General features: G+C 35.1%; 3 protein-coding genes across 3 annotated transcripts; 1 reads left to right on the top strand and 2 right to left on the bottom strand.

Moving 5' to 3' along the window:
- The first annotated feature begins 594 nt into the window (after positions 1-594).
- LOC103502144 (chlorophyll synthase, chloroplastic) lies at positions 595-5384 on the top strand. The gene is made up of 15 exons (XM_008465988.3): positions 595-789; positions 1028-1072; positions 1252-1340; positions 1427-1514; positions 1805-1890; positions 1978-2064; positions 2150-2215; positions 2291-2374; positions 2447-2508; positions 3052-3127; positions 3208-3270; positions 3383-3464; positions 4187-4263; positions 4739-4786; positions 4970-5384. Exons 1-15 carry the CDS (start codon positions 684-686, stop codon positions 5030-5032), a joined length of 1122 nt encoding a protein of 373 aa, XP_008464210.1. The 5' UTR covers positions 595-683; the 3' UTR covers positions 5033-5384.
- Positions 5385-5463: 79 nt separating this feature from the next.
- On the bottom strand, positions 5464-6828 carry LOC103502143 (protein EMB-1-like). Its single transcript, XM_008465987.3, has 2 exons — positions 6660-6828; positions 5464-5835 (listed from the first exon to the last, which is right to left on the bottom strand). Exons 1-2 carry the CDS (start codon positions 6772-6774, stop codon positions 5669-5671), a joined length of 282 nt encoding a protein of 93 aa, XP_008464209.1. The 5' UTR covers positions 6775-6828; the 3' UTR covers positions 5464-5668.
- A 2945-nt stretch (positions 6829-9773) lies between these two features.
- Positions 9774-10556, bottom strand: LOC103502145 (protein SLE1). The gene is made up of 2 exons (XM_008465989.3): positions 10379-10556; positions 9774-10292 (listed from the first exon to the last, which is right to left on the bottom strand). Exons 1-2 carry the CDS (start codon positions 10491-10493, stop codon positions 10066-10068), a joined length of 342 nt encoding a protein of 113 aa, XP_008464211.2. The 5' UTR covers positions 10494-10556; the 3' UTR covers positions 9774-10065.
- Between the last annotated feature and the right edge of the window lie 7424 nt (positions 10557-17980).

The raw sequence follows: 17980 nt of genomic DNA, 5'->3' as shown, positions 1-17980 counted from the left end.
ATTTGAGATACTTTTACTTGGGGCATCAGAGGTATATTTGGAGGGATTCACCAAATAATTACTCATGAAATTGATCAAAGATTATAACATTTTCTAATGGAACAAAATAAATTGATAAGAAAAAAGAAAAGAAAATAATTAAAAGGCCGAATCCACATGGTCCGACAATATTGCCCTCCGACTCGAAAGCTGGTCTCACTAAGCCCAGTGGCCCAGCCCAATTATTATGAATACACATTGATACAAAATTCGTCCGATAATTAAATTGTTACCTTTTTACAAAGTTGAGTTTATGAACGAAGAGTAATTCTTCAGCTAGAGATTGACAGAACAGTAATAACAATAATTTTAATATAATGAATTTTCTTCAAAACTTCACAAAATGAATTTTCTTCAACCAATTTAAGAAAGAAAAAAGAAAAAATCAAGAAAATCATACACGTGACCACGTGAGTCGAGATTCCGATTTTCCAAGAAGAGAAAGCCAAACGCATAATAAGGTGCCACGCAAGTGAGAACACATTATTTACCGTAAGCTAAGATACAGAGTAAAAATACCCCCTACAAGAAACTAACTTTAAGTTTTAAATTTTTTTTGTTTCCTCACATCCTAAGCTGGTTAAGTTATCAACTCCCTTACCACTTCCTCTCTTTCTCTCCGCCACTATCCGGTGCTTCATTCAATGGCGTTGACACTAAATACACCTCCATCTGTAAGATTATCCAGCATCCAAGCCAATAGAGTTCGATTTCAACCTTCTCTATCCCCAGTTTCTGTTTCTTTTTCTAGTGAGTTTCACTCTCTAATTGCTTTACTGATTTCCAACGAAACAGAATTGAAACCCACTTATATCCCTTACCTTTCGAATTTAAGAATGATCGTTTTCTTTTAAACTCTTTGTTACTTGAATGACTTTACCAATTTTCCTGTTGTTCTTCTCGGATTTCTCTGGCTTCAATGTCGATTTTGAGATATTAAGTCTTTGTTCTTATTTCTATTGGTAACGACGATTGTTCATTGTTCTAGGAAGGAGGCTATCGGTTGTTGCAGCTGAAACTGACGCGAATGAAGGTACCTGTTGTGTTTTTTCTTTAACATTGTTTGGTTCCCTTTCTTTTTTTTTTTTTTAATTTTTTTTATGTCGACTGGTGGAACAATTTGAATCTTGGCAGCGTAGATTTCTCGAAACTTGAAGAATCGATTTAATTTGAGCTGTTGTATTTACATTTTTCTTAATTTTTTTTTACCAGTTAAATCTCAGGCACCAGATAAAGCGCCGGCAAGTGGTGGTTCGAGCTTCAACCAGCTTCTTGGAATTAAAGGCGCTGCGCAAGAAACAGTGAGTTACCTACTTGTTCTCAGCTTGTTTTTTAGGAAGATTTGAATGTAAGTCGTCAATAAATTTTTCATGTGCACTTTATGCAGAATAAATGGAAGATTCGTCTTCAATTGACAAAGCCTGTTACATGGCCGCCCTTGGTTTGGGGGGTAGTTTGTGGTGCTGCTGCTTCTGGTACTCATTTTGTACAAACTTAGACGCTAGAATTGCATATTAAAAGTTGTTGATGAACTACTAACACGTATTGCTGTAAACTTGCTTCTTAGTAATGATGAAAATTAGCGAGTTCTTCTCTATTCTCGTGTTGTCTACTTTATGGTCAAATGCATCAGATGGTGGTCAAATGAGTGATTACGCATATAGATCAATTAGGGATAGTACTAACTGACCTTTACTATGCTTTATTGATTAGTTAGCTCATTGAACTATTGAATATGGCTTCAACGATACAATATTTTTTACAGGTAACTTCCATTGGACTATTGAGGATGTGGCAAAATCAATTGCTTGCATGCTTATGTCTGGTCCATTTCTCACTGGATATACGCAGGTGAGCTCTCTTTGATGTAAAGATTTCCTATGACTCATGAAAGTATTCAAGCACAAATAAGATAGACATGGTACTTTGGTTCTTTAGACAATCAATGATTGGTATGATCGAGAGATTGATGCAATTAATGAACCTTATCGTCCAATCCCATCTGGTGCAATATCTGAGAATGAGGTATGAGCTAAACCACTTGATATCCATTGACAGAGGCATATATTGTCCTTCCTTACTGGTTTCTTCCTTTCACAAATTTGATCAGGTTATAACTCAAATATGGGTGTTGCTTCTAGGAGGACTTGGCTTGGCTGGTTTGTTAGATGTGTGGGTAGGTTCATTGAATTCGTGGAACTCATCTTTCACATGGACTGTTTTTCCTGAACTTCGTCCTTTTTCTTCTCAGGCAGGACATGACTTTCCTATAGTCTTTTACCTTGCTCTAGGTGGCTCTTTGTTGTCATATATATACTCTGCTCCACCTCTAAAGGTAACAAACAAAAGTTTATTGTTTCTAAACTGGATCTTCTGAATGCTAAGAACATTTATTTTGTGGTTGCAGCTAAAACAAAATGGATGGATTGGAAATTTTGCTCTTGGAGCTAGTTATATTAGTTTACCATGGTGAGAAATCCTGTCATCTGTAGTTATTGGTAAATTGACATGCATTGGCGATGGACAAAGTCGATCAGTAGTTGACTGGTTGATGAAGTCGATTGTGTTTCATGTGAAAATTTGAAAACTTTCTTTGTGTTTAGTTTGCTTCATCTGAAGTCAATTTTCTTCTTTATAATGATCACTCATTTGAATGTCCTACTTTTGAGCATATTGTTATCCCTAACTTGGCAAAAAACTGATCGAAAGATGTATCCTATGTATTGACCATGAAATCTATTTGCCATGATTGACACTTTACCTGCACAAATTTACTACTTTATCCGCTTATAATGCACTTTGAATACGGCCTTGAGTGTTGAACTCAAGTCCAATACATGGAACCATCAATCGATGGCTAGTTAGCGCTTTGCAGTTATCGGCTATTTCTTTTCTGTGTAAAGTCTATTGGATTGTTCCAGGCTCCACATTAATCGTACTTATCACAAATTTTCCATTCTTTATAATGCGATAAGTTTTCCTTTTCCAGTAACAGCGAATTTTCAATCTCAGGTGGGCAGGTCAAGCTTTGTTTGGAACTCTCACTCCTGATATTATCGTTCTCACACTCTTGTACAGCATAGCTGGTGTATGCTCCTCAATTTATTTTTGAGTTCCTAACTTCACAAAATCCGATCCTAATCCGACTTTCTGCTTTGTCCTAATCAGTTAGGAATAGCCATAGTAAATGATTTCAAAAGTGTTGAGGGCGATAGAGCTTTAGGACTTCAGGTATTTCATTCTAAAAAACACTTTTTGATTACGTTAAATTAGTTTAGGCCTTATCCGGTTGTTTTTGTTCTGTTATTCTATTGTCATCTTTTGTTATTTACTGCCCCTACAGTCACTTCCGGTAGCTTTTGGTGCTGAAACTGCTAAATGGATTTGCGTTGGGGCTATTGACATAACGCAATTGTCTGTTGCTGGTAACTCATTTAACGCTTTTTATTCCTAAGAGATTCTCTCTTTAAAACAATGCGCAAGTTTAAAGCACACTATACCATTTTCTGACTGTACCGAGATAATTAAAAAGCAACTTGCTCGTTTCTTGGCTTCTGCCTTTCAGTAATTTACATTTTGAAGGATTTTCACCTTGTTTGGGCTTCATCTTTTTGTACATGCATCATTTCAAATAATTTTGTAACAAATGTGCCCTATCATCCAATATCCGTACATCCACAAGATATATCTTCGACTCTCAGCGAAGCGGTTAACTGACATAAGGACAACGGTCCCAAAACTTTGTATGCAACAAACAAAATTAAACTTTTGGCATTCTGGTTGTTGGAAGGATGAATTGCTCGGCCTCTCTTTGCCTTCTCTTGCAAAATAATTCCTGAATCACGTCAGAAAGATGACGTCCTTCGCAGCTAAAGTTCCAAAACTTCTCTTAGATTCTCAACTTCCTTACTTCTGTGACATTATTGCAGGAGTCCACTTATGGGACTTCGATACTAAAAGCTAAAACTATTATCCTGCCATGTCAGATCAGAAGAATTATTATCTACTCGCGATGTAGATTGAGAAATCACAAGCACTAGTATAAAGTCTAATAGATCCAAGACTTCGATTTGAAAATTGGTTAAAGACCGTTCGCTCTAGTATATTTGAAATGAACATGACTACTAATGATGTTCACTTATTGCAGGTTATCTGTTGGGAGCCGGCAAGCCGTATTACGCATTAGCCCTGCTTGCTCTTATTGGTCCCCAAGTTTTTTTCCAGGTAAATACTTTAAAGAATTGTCATATGCTCAGTCTTCTCTTGGCTAGGCAGGCACTACTGAACTGAACATAGTTGAGTACAACCTTACATACCATGTATGTAGGAGCTTTCAGTATAGTGACCCCTTTATGATTTAGCAACTTAAAACAAAAGTATGCGTGTAAGATAAACACTTTTTAATATGAAAGTCAGGTTACATGTCTTTCAAATTTCGTTAAAATTGACAGGATCGGATCAACTGTATAGTAATGTGAGGTCTTATTATTTGAAATTCCGTTAGCTATCTGGTCAACCATACAGTATTCTATTGTCCTATTTTCAATTGAATATTTGATACCGCTCGCTCTATATTACATGTAATTATAATTGGATGGATGTGTATGCTTCGATAATCAGGCCTTTAGCTGCACTTCCCTTGTAGATGGAAAAAAAACCTGAATACTCGACTAATCCATATTATCATAATTCTTAATAGTTCAAATACTTCCTCAAGGACCCAGTCAAGTATGATGTCAAATATCAGGTACTCATTCTTACTCGAGGTGTAGATTTACATTTATAGAAACTAGAGCTGTGATGAAACATCGAAACATTACAGTTCCCCAAGAAATCAAAAGCCCATGTCGACGCCAAACTGTCGAACTTTGGGACACAGTTATTCGACCTTATGTTTGCAATAACATTTCAGTTTGCAATAACATTTCAGGCCAGCGCACAGCCATTTCTTGTGCTAGGTCTGTTGGTCACTGCTTTAGCAACCAGCCACTGAACCCAACATCGGAGAGAATTAAGCACACACCTAATCGCATGCAAGACAAATGCAAGGCCAGAGAAAGCAGGAAGCCAAGTCTTGTCGCTCCCCCAACAGCAACCGGCTCAATTCAGGTTAAATTTTTGCCTTGTTTGGCAACAGCAGGTTTTGGATTTCTACCAACATGTTTCAAAGCTTTGATTTAGGATTGTATCACTATCAGTTCTTAGGTTAGGTATAGTTTTCTGTTACACGCGAGTCCCTACCATTGATGCCTTCTTACTACGAGCTGCAATAAGGATCATAATGCATACGTTTTATTCCATAACAATTAACCAACCAACCAACCAACCCTGTTTTTCTTGAAAAACTTGCTTCATTTGAACATTTCATTTTAACCATCGTCAATCCTTTTGTTTAGCATATGTGGCATTTGTAGGCAGATACTCTAAAAAAAGTCCGACCTTAACTGCTCACTCAAGGCAGAAACATCCATATACAGACCTGACGTAGGCTAAAAAGCCTTGAAAGACGACTATTTATTCTAGATACTCCCTAGAGAAAGTAGGCACTAAAAAAAAAAAAAGAAAAACTATAGACGAAAATGGAACATAGAAGTTCATACTCAAGAGACATTGTGAAAAGGGTGTTTTTCTATTTTTGTTTAGTCGTGAACTTGGATTCGTCGATCTCAACACCTTCCTCAGCAGCACGTTCACCTCCAGACATACCTGTGTTGCTTAGCCCTCCTTTACGGCCCATCTCTTGGTATCCTTCGTGTCCCAGCTGCTCCTTCCTTGTTTGGCCCCCACGGCTCCGCCCTGCCATCACCATTCACCGTCAAACAATCACTACGTTAGTCATTAGTATTGTCATGAATGAGTCGCTACTTTTCACTTCAATGGTTGGAATGGGCTTGAAAAGTAGAAGTTATCACGAACTCGATTTTGCAACTATATGATATTTTTAAACATGCGTAAACTGCAAAAACCACCATTTTTCAATGTTAAAATTGACCCATTTTCAATGTTAAAATTGACCCATTTTCAATGTTAAGAACTGAGCTGTGTGCCACCATTTTTCAATGTTAAAAATTCAGCCGACCCATTTTCAATGTTAAGAATTGAGCTGTGTGGACGTAGGTTTTCTTGAGTTTTGTTGAGATGATGAGAGTTTTGGTTTGGTTTTTACAACCAAAAAAAGGTAAGTTGGAGAGGTGTCGTACTTCAATTTTTCTTTTTGATCTTTTGCAGTCCGACCCGTAAACATGTTAAACACGATCTTGGACTTTTAAGAAAAAAGATGGTCTTGAACCTAGAACTTATAGCAAGTCTAAAAACTTTCAGTTTTTTGTTGTTGCAGATAAGATTTTATAGGGACATAAAATCATAGTCTTAGTATAACATCCAGCTGACTCAATAAAGATGTGAGCTTAGCAGCCAGTTAAAAGTTCAATAATTATTAGTTTAAACCGAGACAATGTAAACTATATGTTATGAAAAACCAAAGAAATCTTTCAAAAACTACTGACACATAATATTAACAATATTTTATGACGATAAAAGTTAGTTAAATGGTCAAGTTTTAAAAAAAGTATTAAATAAATAAAAACCAAGTTTGAAAAGTGGACAAGTCGGCGGCACACCTTCAGCCAGGTGCTCCTGAGCTTCGAGACTTTTGCCTCCAGTTCCACCGGGGACGACTGTCTCCCCTTGCCTGGCCCTGGCGTCGAGTTCACCTCTTTCCTGCTCCGACGACATCTTTTCTCCAGATACTTGGCTTTGATCAACAGAACATTCAAGTTTCTATATCCGTTTCTTCTTGTCCCTTTGGGTTTATATAGAAATCTTATCAATCTTACCTCCTAGAAAGAGGGCGAAAATGGACACTCCGGACTGCCTACGTGGCTGATAGCGAATTGTAGAACATTCTCTGCCTGACACGTAGGTGCTTACTCAGTCAATATGTTTCTTCTAGTTTCCTATTTATGACACGTGTTAAGAAAAAAGCAGTTCTAAAATCCTACTGCCCATCCGCTTCGTAGTATGATAAGATTTTAGATTTTAGTGAGTATATATGTATAGATGGTATGATGTTTTCGTACTAAAAATTGTCATTTGGGTCATCTATTGATAATTGTTCTTTATAAATCTATTAACAATTTTAGGATTCATTTTCGTCCATTACTCAGCCAAAAAAGAGAGAACTCATTTATCATATCACCCAAATCCTTTCGAAAATTACTTAAATTCACAGCATGTATAACAAGATAAGAAAAAGCTGTAAAACACTTAATATTTTTTTAAAAATCTTTGTTGGTTTTAAATATTGCAGGAGAGTCTTGTACTTCTTTGCTCCTTTTTCCTTTTGGGGTTTTATTCAAATTTTCTATTATTTCATCTACCTCATATTTGAGAAGAACTTCGTTAGAAGGTTCGTAGAAAGTGTTAACAAAGAATTATATATCATTGTATTATATATCATTATATTTCTAAACAACCATGTATCAATATCTAAATATCATACAATCTTTAGATTTAAAATTTTTTAGATTTAAAATTTTTCACGATTATTTACATTGAACTACAAGATCACTTACCATACCATAATTAACATGAACGTTCACTATGGTCAACACGATTTACATTAAACTACAAGATCGATCACTTGCTATAACTAATACGAACGTTTATTACGGTTAACATGATCATTTGAAGTATTTTATTTCACTGTACGGTTATCTATCTTGTAATTTGTTTAGAGTTTATTATTTGATCGTTTGAATTATATAGTTTTATTTATGAAGCTTTCTTGCTATCGTTTAAAATTTATTACCGAACCTTTTTCCTTTATCAAGTAAGTCACTTAAAAGTGTCTTATTTCCTTATCAAGTAAGTCACTTAAAGTGTCTTATTCACTATACGGTTATCCTGCATGAAGGATAGAAAAGGGCATTAAAATATATTATTCAATAATAAGCGTTTCGGATGGGAGTATTAGATTGGGATTCTTATTGTTGTATATCTCGTTCGTACACATCTTCTCTTTGTTTCTCGAGCCTATAGTGAGTTACAGACAGTGTTCGAAAAGATCAAATCTTTGATGATTCCATCATACGTGATTGAGTTGCGAAAACTTCTGGATAGGTATCCCAGGAATTCTTTCTGGTTAAAGAATCTCTTTCTAGTTGCTCTGGAACAATTAGGAGATTCTCTAGAAGAAATATGGGGTTCTGCTTCTGGTGGCAACATGCTATGGGGTGGCGGTCCCGCTTATGGGGTCAAATCAATACGTTCGAAGAAGAAAGATTGGAATATCAATCCGATCGATCTCATAAGTATCATACCAAATTCCATCAATCGAATCGCTTTTTCGAGAAATACGAGACATCTAAGTCATACAAGTAAAGAGATATATTCATTGATAAGAAAAAATGTGAACGGTGATTGGATTGATGAGAAAATCCAATCCTGGGTCTCGAACAGTGATTCGATTGATGATAAAGAAAGAGAATTCTTGATTCAGTTCTCCACCTTAACGACAGAAAAAAGGATGGATCAAATTCTATTGAATCTGACTCCTAGTGATCATTTATTAAAGAATGACTCTGGTTATCAAATGATTAAAAAAAAGAAAGAGCATTAAAATATATTTTTATTGACCAATCTGCCTCATAGGATCTATAATTGTCTCAAAAGATGCAATATACATACATTATTTGACCTTTTGAATAATAATCCAGACGAACTTATGAAAATCAAACATTTTCGCATAGAAGACGTAAAACATACATTAGACATTCTCGCATAGAAGACGTAAATCATACATTAGACATTCTCGAAATGGAAAAGAATTTTGCATAAATTTGAAATCCATTGGATTTTTGTTGTAAAAAAACTTTATAAAAAAAAAGACGAAGTTTAATACACACATCCTGATATTTTATTTATTTCACAATTGAATAGAATTCTGATAATCTATTATTTAAAGTTTAAAGTTTATTATCTGATCATCTATTATTTAAAGTTTATTATATGATGATTTAGAGTTCATTACATTCTAATCATCTATCATATATATGAAACTTTATTTTCTCGCCATCTTTCAGAGTTTGTTATCTAGCCTTGATATCCTTCTATCAAACCTTTATCAAACCTTTATCATCCTTAATTGTTTAAAAATACCATGATGGTGTATCATTGGGTCAGTAAATTTTTTTTCAAAGTTTTTGGGTTATCCTTTTGAGAAAACTCCTTTAATATTTTTCCAAAATCAATTTAATTTCTCATCATCTAAAAATCGATTATTATTTTTTTAGTCAATTTTAATTATGTTCAAAACATCACCATCATTTAAAGAACTAAAGAAAAAATGTTCCCAGCAAAGAAAAAATATGATTTGATCAAAGATGATCTTGACTTTCTTTAACTCTCATAATTTGAAATCTATAATAATTTAATGAATAGGAGTTTAAGAAGTCTCTCTAAAACATGATCCATTGGTATTTACAATATTCACCTAAATGAAGAACCAATCATATTTATTCATAAAAATGTGGTTGGTGTGGCGTTAGATATTTAAATAGTCGAACTTAAACATTTTTAGAAAATACTAATCCGAACTGTACATACAGCTTGTTTTTCCTTTTGATTTCAAACCGCATGGTTAGAAATGTCTCCGTAATTGCAAAAAATTATCCAACGCACCCTCAACTAATTTTATTGTCGTAGTCGATTAAGAAGAAAAGAAGAGGCCATAGTTCAATTAAGGTTCAAGAGACTATTTGTTCTTGTTTTCCATTATGATACGTAATATAACAAAATTCGATCATAAGTTTTTAAGTCCAGAACCTTGAACCCTAAACCCACAATACCGACGTACATGTGGCCAAGGTAAAATAAAAAAGGAAAAAAAAGGAAAGGAAAAGATAAACATAGGAAATAAAATTACAAAGCGACCTTACTAAATTACATAGGACGAAACGACAAGAACAGACCACATGCATGCATGCAAACATTACATTAAGATCATCCCTAAGTTGAAATGGCCAGTCAACGGTTCTTGGTTGTGAACCTCGACTCATCGATCTCGATTCCTTCCTCCTCCGCCCGCTCGCCACCGGACTTGTCCATCGTGCTCAGCCCCCCTTTCCGGCCCATCTCTTGGTAGCCTTCTTGGCCCATTTGCTCCTTTCTTGCCTCTCCCCCTTGATGTCCCAGCTCTTGATACCCTTCATGCCCCAGTTGCTCTTTCCTTGTCTGCCCGCCTTTGCTCCGACCTTCACCATGATAAAACAATTAACAAACTCCATCATATTATAAACAAAAATTTACATATATATAGTAAAGCTCACGAAGGAATAACCTTCGGCTAGGCGTTCTTGAGCATCAAGGCTTTTGCCGCCAGTTCCACCAGGAACCACAGTCTCACCCTGCTTAGCCTTAGCGTCCAGCTCCGACCTCTGCTGTTGCGATGCCATTTTCTCTTTCTTAGTTATATATATTTATTAGATTTGGATCACCAGATAGTAGACGTAATGTGTTATGAAATAATGAGAAGGAGCAGTCAGGTTATATAGAAAAGCAAATTTTGGAAAGAAAGAAAGAAACAGGAGTTTGTAAAATGGACACGTAATAAGGCTAACGCGGCAAACTGGGGTGCAATATCAGCAATTTGTTTATGACACCTCATTAGCATTGTCGTCTTCATGCTTCCTACTGACACGTGTTTAACTCATCCCATCATCTTGCAACAATACTCGACCGCAACCGCCATTTAGTTTACACAGAGATATGGATGTTGCCTTTTGTTTTCTATTGATTCAAATTTACTGCATTGTTTTGTAAGGGTCGGGCTAAAACAACTTAACAACAAAAGAGAAAAAGACAAATTTTACCAAGACTGTATTTGAACCAAGAAAAAAAAAGAGCAGTATACTTCAACTAAATGAAACTGTCATTGCAAAAACAATCACCCTACATTTATTATATTTTACATATTGTTCAACCACACCTTTGAAACAAGTTGAGAAAGCAATAATCATAATCAAGTTTTAAATTTCAAATATACTCCAAATATAAGAAAATATACTATAGCTACCTTAGCTTCAAATATGCTCTATATTAACTTCAAACTTCAAACCAATTAAACTCCGAATATTAGTTAAATTGTGCAAACAATTACTTTAAACCTATAATTATGATAAATTATTTAGAGTGTAACTATTTTCTAAACAAAGCAAAACACTCCTCCAATGCCAACCCAAACATAACCTAAATCAACTAACACCAATTGTTACGAAATCAAATAATTAAGTAATAGTAAAGCGTAAAAATTGACACACACATATATATATATATACACGTGGTTCACTAAATATTGTGTTAGCTACATCGTTCACATGCCAGATGAACAATAAATATAATTAGATAAGGTTTTCAAAATACAATACGATACCACTAGATTAGGGAGTTATATATACACTGTCTGTTGAAAATTAAACATGTTTTAAATAAATAAGTTATATGTGAGTTAATTTATGTAAGTTAGAGAAGGATGTGAGTTAAAAATGTTAGAGATAATTTAGTAAGAGTTTCACCTTAGTTAAATGTAGGATTTAATTTGTTGTATTTAATTGTGATATGAGTTATTCTTATGACAATCCTATAAATAGGATTGAAATGTTGTAATCTAAATCATCCAAGTGTGAGTTGAATACACACAACAAGTCTTCCAAAAAAGTTTTTATTTTCTATCAAATATTCTATTTGGTGATTATTTATTTGGGGTGTTCATCAAACGCTTCCAATAAAGTGGTATCAGAGCTTGAGTTTGGAGTAAAAAAAATTGGTTTTGCAAATGGCAAACAACAATTTAGTTCCCTTCCAAGTACCTCGACTTATGAAAGAAAATTATAGTAGTTGGTGTATTCGAATGAAAGCTCTACTTCGTTCACAAGATGTGTGGGACATTGTTAGTAATGGTTATGAAGAACCAGAAAGTTATGCAGCTTTGAATCAAGCTCAACGAGAAGCTTTACAAAATACAAGAAAAAAAGATTAAAAGGCTCTCACCATCATTCATCAAGTCATTGATGATAACAATTTGAGAAAATTTCTGGAGCAACTACTGCATATCAAGCATGGAAAATTTTGGAGAATACTTATAAAGAAGTAGATCGAGTCAAGAAGGTTCGCCTTAAAAAGTTGAGAAGTGATTATGAATCACTACATATGAAGGAGTCTGAATCAGTTTCAGATTATACTTCAAGATTGCTAGCAGTAGTAAATGAAATGAAAAGATTTGGTGAGACAATAAGCGATGAGCAAGTAGTAGAAAAGATACTTCGCTCATTGGATGAAAAATTTAATTTCATCGTTGTAGCTATTGAAGAATCAAAGGATTTGAGTACAATGTCCATTGATCAACTTATGGATTATTTACAAGCCCATAAAGAGAAGCTTCTTAAGAAGAATAAGTAGATGACTGAACAACTTTTTCAATCAAAGTTGAAATTAAAAGACAAGGAAGAAAGCCTAGAAAAAGGAAATCGAGGTCGAGGACGTGGTGGTAATCGTGGACGTGGTGATTGCAAAGATCGAGATCGAGGAAGCTACGATCAAAGAAAATTTGATGAGAGTAATTCAAACTCAAATTCATCAAGAGGTAGAGGAAGACAACATTATTCGAGGTCAAGTGGGGAAAGATCAAATAATGACAGGAGGTATGACAAAAGACAGGTTGAATGTTATAATTGTCATAAATTCGGCCATTATTCTTGGGAATGCATAAATAGAGTTGAAGAAAATGCAAATTATGCTGAGAAAGATGAAAAAAGCGGTGATTCCTCATTGTTTCTAGCATGCAAAGGTGCGAAAACATGTGAAAACAGTGCATGGTATCTCGATAGTGACGCAAGCAATCACATGTGTGGAAGTAAATCAATGTTTATGGAACTTGATGAATCTGTTGGTGGAGATATCGTATTTGGTGATGCCACAAAAATTCCAGTTAAAGGAAAAGGTAAAATTTTGATCAATTTGAAGAATGGGAAGCATGAGTTTATCTCTAATGTTTATTATGTGCCTAATATGAAGAACAACATTTTGAGTTTGGGGCAACTCTTAGAGAAAGGCTATAATATTTTGATGAAGGATTATAGTCTTTTGATAAGAGATAATCATGACAAAATTATTGCTAAAGTGCAAATGACGAAAAATAGAATGTTTTTATTAAACATTCAAACTGATGTTGCTCAATGTTTAAAGTCATGTTTGAAAGATCCCAATTGGATTTGGCACTTGAGATTTGGGCATTTGAACTTTGATGGCTTAAGATTATTAGCCAGGAAGAACATGGTGAAAGGGTTGCCATATGTCAAACATCCAGATCAACTTTGTGAAGGTTGTCTTCATGGCAAACAATCAAGGAAGAGTTTTCCACAAGAATCATCTTCGAGAGCAAGGAGACCACTGGAGTTAGTTCACACGGATCTTTGTGGACCGATCAAACCAAGTTCTTTTGGTAAGAATAATTATTTCTTATTATTTATTGATGATTTCAGCCGGAAAACTTGGGTTTACTTTGTCAAGGAGAAATTAGAAGTATTTGGCATGTTCAAGAGATTTAAAGCTCTTGTTGAAAAAGAAAGTGGTTATTACATTAAAGCTTTGAGATCAGACAAGGGAGGTGAATTCACTTAAAATGAATTCAAAACTTTTTGCGCAGAAAATGAAATTCGTCGACCTATGACAGTTCCATGTACTCCTCAATAAAATGGTGTTGTTGAAAGGAAGAACCGAACAATACTTAACATGGCTCGAAGCATGTTGAAGTGCAAGAAGATGCCAAAAGAATTTTGGGCACAAGCTGTTGAGTGTGCAGTGTACTTGTCAAATCGTTCCCCTATTAGAAGCTTATGGAACAAAACTCCTCAACAAGCATGGACAGGAAGAAAACCATCCATTGGTCATTTGAGAGTATTCGGATGCATGGCTTATGCGCATATACCTGATCAAAAGCGTAGTAAGCTTGATAAAAGTGAGAAATATGTGTTTGTTGGCTATGATGCAAGCTCAAAAGGCTATACGCTTTATAATCCTGTTACAAAGAAGACGATCGTAAGCAGAGATGTTGTGTTTGATGAAGAAGCATCATGGAATTGGAATGACGAACCAGAAGATTACAAATTTTTGTTTTTTCCCGACGAACGTGATGAGCCTAGTGACATTGCTTCTCCACCAACATCGCCAATCTCTCCACAACAAAGCACATCTTCATCATTTGCAAGTTCAAGTGAAGGGCCTCGTGGCATGAGAAGCTTACGAGACATATATGATGAAACTGAAGAGTTAAGTCAAAGTTTTAATAACCTTACTCTTTTTTGTCTATTTGGTGACAGTGAACCTTTGAATTTTGAAGAAGCTTTGAAAAATGACAAATGGAAGATTGCTATGGATGAAGAGATAAAATCCATAAAAAAGAATGATACGTGGGAACTTTCTACTCTTCCAAATGGAAAGAAAGCAGTAGGTGTCAAATGGGTGTTCAAGATAAAAGGAAATGAAAAGGGAGAAGTGGAGAGATACAAAGCAAGATTAGTTGCAAAAGGATATTCTCAAAGAAAAGGCATTGATTATGATGAAGTATTTGCTCCCGTTGCTCGTTTGGAAACTATAAGGTTGTTAATTGCTCTTGTTGCACAAAATAATTGGAAGATCTTTCAGATGGATGTCAAATCGGCATTTTTGAATGGATATCTAGAAGAAGAAGTCTACTTGGAACAACCTCCTGGTTATTCTGTGAAAGGCCAAGAGGATAAAGTTCTAAAATTGAAGAAGGCATTATACGGATTGAAACAAGCACCAAGAATGTGGAATAGCAGAATCAACAAATATTTCCTTGATAATGGGTATTTGAGGCGTCCTTATGAACATTCTCTTTATATTAAGGTTAATGGTCATGGAGATATTTTGGTAGTTTGTTTGTACGTGGATGACTTAATTTTTACAGGAAATTGTGCAAGCATGTTTGAAGATCTCAAGAACGCGATGACCCAAGAATTTGAAATGACAGATATAGGGCTAATGCCATATTATCTTGGCATTGAAGTGAAGCAGTCAGAGGAAGGAATTTTCATCTCTCAAGAACGATATACTAGAGAATTCTAGAGAAGTTCAATATGATGAATTCTAAGCCTGTCGCAACTCCGATTGAAACTGGGACCAAACTGTCCAAACATGAAGAAGGAGATGATGTTGATCCTTCATATTTCAAAAGTTTGGTTGGGAGTTTGAGATATTTAACTTGCACACGACCAGATATTCTTTCCAGCGTTGGATTGGTGAGTCGATTTATGGAATCTCCTACAACTACTCATTTGAAAGTGGCAAAGAGAATTCTTTGTTACCTCAGAGGTACGCTTGACTATGGGTTGTTTTATTCTTCATCTAAAGAATTCAAGCTTGAAGGCTATTGTAATAGTGACTGGGCTGGAGATACAATGATCGAAAGAGCACTAGTGGATATGTTTTCTTCATTGGCAATACTGCATTTACATGGAGTTCTAAGAAGCAACCTATTGTGACATTATCCACTTGTGAGGCGGAATACGTTGCTGCAGCTTCATGTGTTTGTCATGCAGTTTGGTTAAGAAATTTGTCAAAGACAGTTAGAATTCTACAAGATGATCCAATTGTGATTCATGTAGACAATAAGTCAACAATTGCTTTAGCAAAGAATCTTGTGTTCCATGATCGTAGCAAACACATTGATACATCAGAGATTGCATTTCAAGGAAGGAAGTTCAAGTTGAACATGTGAAGACTGAAGATCAAATTGCAGATATTTTTACGAAGCCACTCAAAGTTAATGTGTTTAACAACTTAAGAACTTTGCTTGGAGTTTTTTTTTAAAAAAAACATGTTTAAGGGAGGATGTTGAAAATTAAACATATTTTAAATAAATAAGTTATATGTGAGTTAATTTATGTAAGTTAGAGAAGGATGTGAGTTAAAAATGTTAGAGTTAATTTAGTAAGAGTTTCACCTTAGTTAAATGTAGGATTTAATTTGTTGTATTTAATTGTGATATGAGTTATTCTTATGACAATCCTATAAATAGGATTGAAATGTTGTAATCTAAATTATCCAAGTGTGAGTTGAATACACACAACAAGTCTTCCAAAAAGGTTTTTATTTTCTATCTAATATTCTATTTGGTGATTATTTATTTGGGGTGTTCATCAAACGCTTCCAACAAACGCTTCCAACAAACGCTTCCAACACTGTCCCTAAATACTTGGGACAAAATTATAAATAACTACATATATGTAAAATTAAGAAAAACCTAAAAAGCTTTAGAAGACGTTGCCTCCTAAAAAGCTTTTGGGATATCATCGCCCCTCGACCCTGGATTGTTCGTACACAACATAACAAGTTCAAGGCCTCTCGACAAATCTCAACCATGACTTGAATTTTCTCCTAAATAACAATGTATCAAATTTTACAAAAAAAAATAAAAAATAAAAAACCAAACGTAACATAAAGCAACCATTGTCGGGCATACACATACTTTCTCCCTTTTGTCTCAAAAGTGTCCCATAAGGGACCACTGACAATCAAAAGCATTTAGTAAGTCCAAACAATGTTGGAACTTGCCTTGCATGGAACCAGTTTTGTAAACATATCATCATGTTATCAATAGTACCAATTTTCATCATCTTAACTCTCTGCTCATTTCTTAAAATGTTACATCTCACACCAATATGCATAGTTCTGTCATGATGAACTTGATCCTTGGCTAGGCATATATTCAAACTTTCACGGTATACAACAATTTGGTCATGATGCATGCAAACCAAGATTATCAACTAACCCTTTTAGCCATATATTCCCTCCTTAGCAATTTCTGTCAACGCTGTGTACTTTACTTCAGTAGTTGACAAAGTAACTATAGGCTATAAGGTTGCCTTTCAACTAACAATAGAACCAACCAAAATGAACACATACTCGCTCATAGACCCCTAGCTGTCAACATCTCCAACATAGTTAGAATCAGAATAACTGATCACCAAACAATACTTTGTGTCATTTCCATAAACTAAACCAACATCAGATATACTTCTAAGATAACAAAAAATTCTCTTCACAACTTGCAATGCTCTCATTCGCGGTAATAGTATATTCTGACGGGTCGTTTAAACCTTTAGTAGTTCTTAAAAAAAATGAAATTATTCTAAAGTTTATGGCGACTGCTAAGCATACAACGTCAACAGATAGACCAATCTCCCGGTACTAAGATAACCGTCGACAAAAGTATTATCCCGACCACTTTCTTCCGATGATTTTTTTTTATGCTTGGAGAGATGGTTTTTTTTTTTCTCTTGGAGTGCTATAAAACTATAAGGGAAAATTGCCAAAAATGGGTTAAAAAAAGAGGTTTAAATGAATTTTGGGACAAGTTTTCAAAAGAAAGACTTTTAAGACAATTTAGGTGTGAATGGACAAAAATGCCCTTCTTTTCCTTTCCCTCTTCCACGTTTGCTTTCCCTTCTCTCCACGATCGATTCCTTCTCTTTCGCGTATAGTTCCCTTTCCCTTCTCTTTTCTTTCGCGTAGAACACCTGAACCTACTTCGCCCATCGTCGCTTGGCCTTCGTCGCTTGCCCTTCGTCGATCGTTGTCTAGTGCATTTCGTCGCTCCTCTTCGAACCATTCAATCAACTTCGAGCGTTTTCTCTTATTTGGGTGAGTTTCATGTCTAACCGATTTTTAATTTATCTGTTGTAAGTAAATGTTTGGTTGGGGTATTTGGTGCTATTTTCATCCGTAATTGTCTGATTTTTGGAATTGGACTTATTTGCCGTAAATTAGTTTAGTCAAAGTTTGATTTTAGGTTCTTAGAAAGTTCAATGGGTAGTGAAAAATGAATTGAACTAGAGGATGAGGATTTAGTTGGATCAAATAG

Source organism: Cucumis melo, chromosome 8 (genome assembly GCF_025177605.1).
Source record: "Cucumis melo cultivar AY chromosome 8, USDA_Cmelo_AY_1.0, whole genome shotgun sequence".
NCBI lineage: Eukaryota > Viridiplantae > Streptophyta > Magnoliopsida > Cucurbitales > Cucurbitaceae > Cucumis > Cucumis melo.
Note: the sequence above shows the minus strand (reverse complement) of the source record. Positions and strands in the feature narration are given on the sequence as shown.

Excerpts from the sequence above, each read along its gene's own strand:
- LOC103502144 (XM_008465988.3), top strand. The coding sequence starts at position 684 with ATGGCGTTGACACTAAATACACCTCCATCTGTAAGATTATCCAGCATC. Across the intron at positions 3,271-3,382 it reads ATAGAGCTTTAGGACTTCAG|TCACTTCCGGTAGCTTTTGG; the intron begins GTATTTCATTCT and ends CTGCCCCTACAG. Across the intron at positions 4,264-4,738 it reads GTCCCCAAGTTTTTTTCCAG|TTCAAATACTTCCTCAAGGA; the intron begins GTAAATACTTTA and ends AATTCTTAATAG.
- LOC103502145 (XM_008465989.3), bottom strand. The coding sequence starts at position 10,493 with ATGGCATCGCAACAGCAGAGGTCGGAGCTGGACGCTAAGGCTAAGCAG. Across the intron at positions 10,293-10,378 it reads TCAAGAACGCCTAGCCGAAG|GTCGGAGCAAAGGCGGGCAG; the intron begins GTTATTCCTTCG and ends ATCATGGTGAAG.
- LOC103502143 (XM_008465987.3), bottom strand. The coding sequence starts at position 6,774 with ATGTCGTCGGAGCAGGAAAGAGGTGAACTCGACGCCAGGGCCAGGCAA. Across the intron at positions 5,836-6,659 it reads TCAGGAGCACCTGGCTGAAG|GGCGGAGCCGTGGGGGCCAA; the intron begins GTGTGCCGCCGA and ends TGGTGATGGCAG.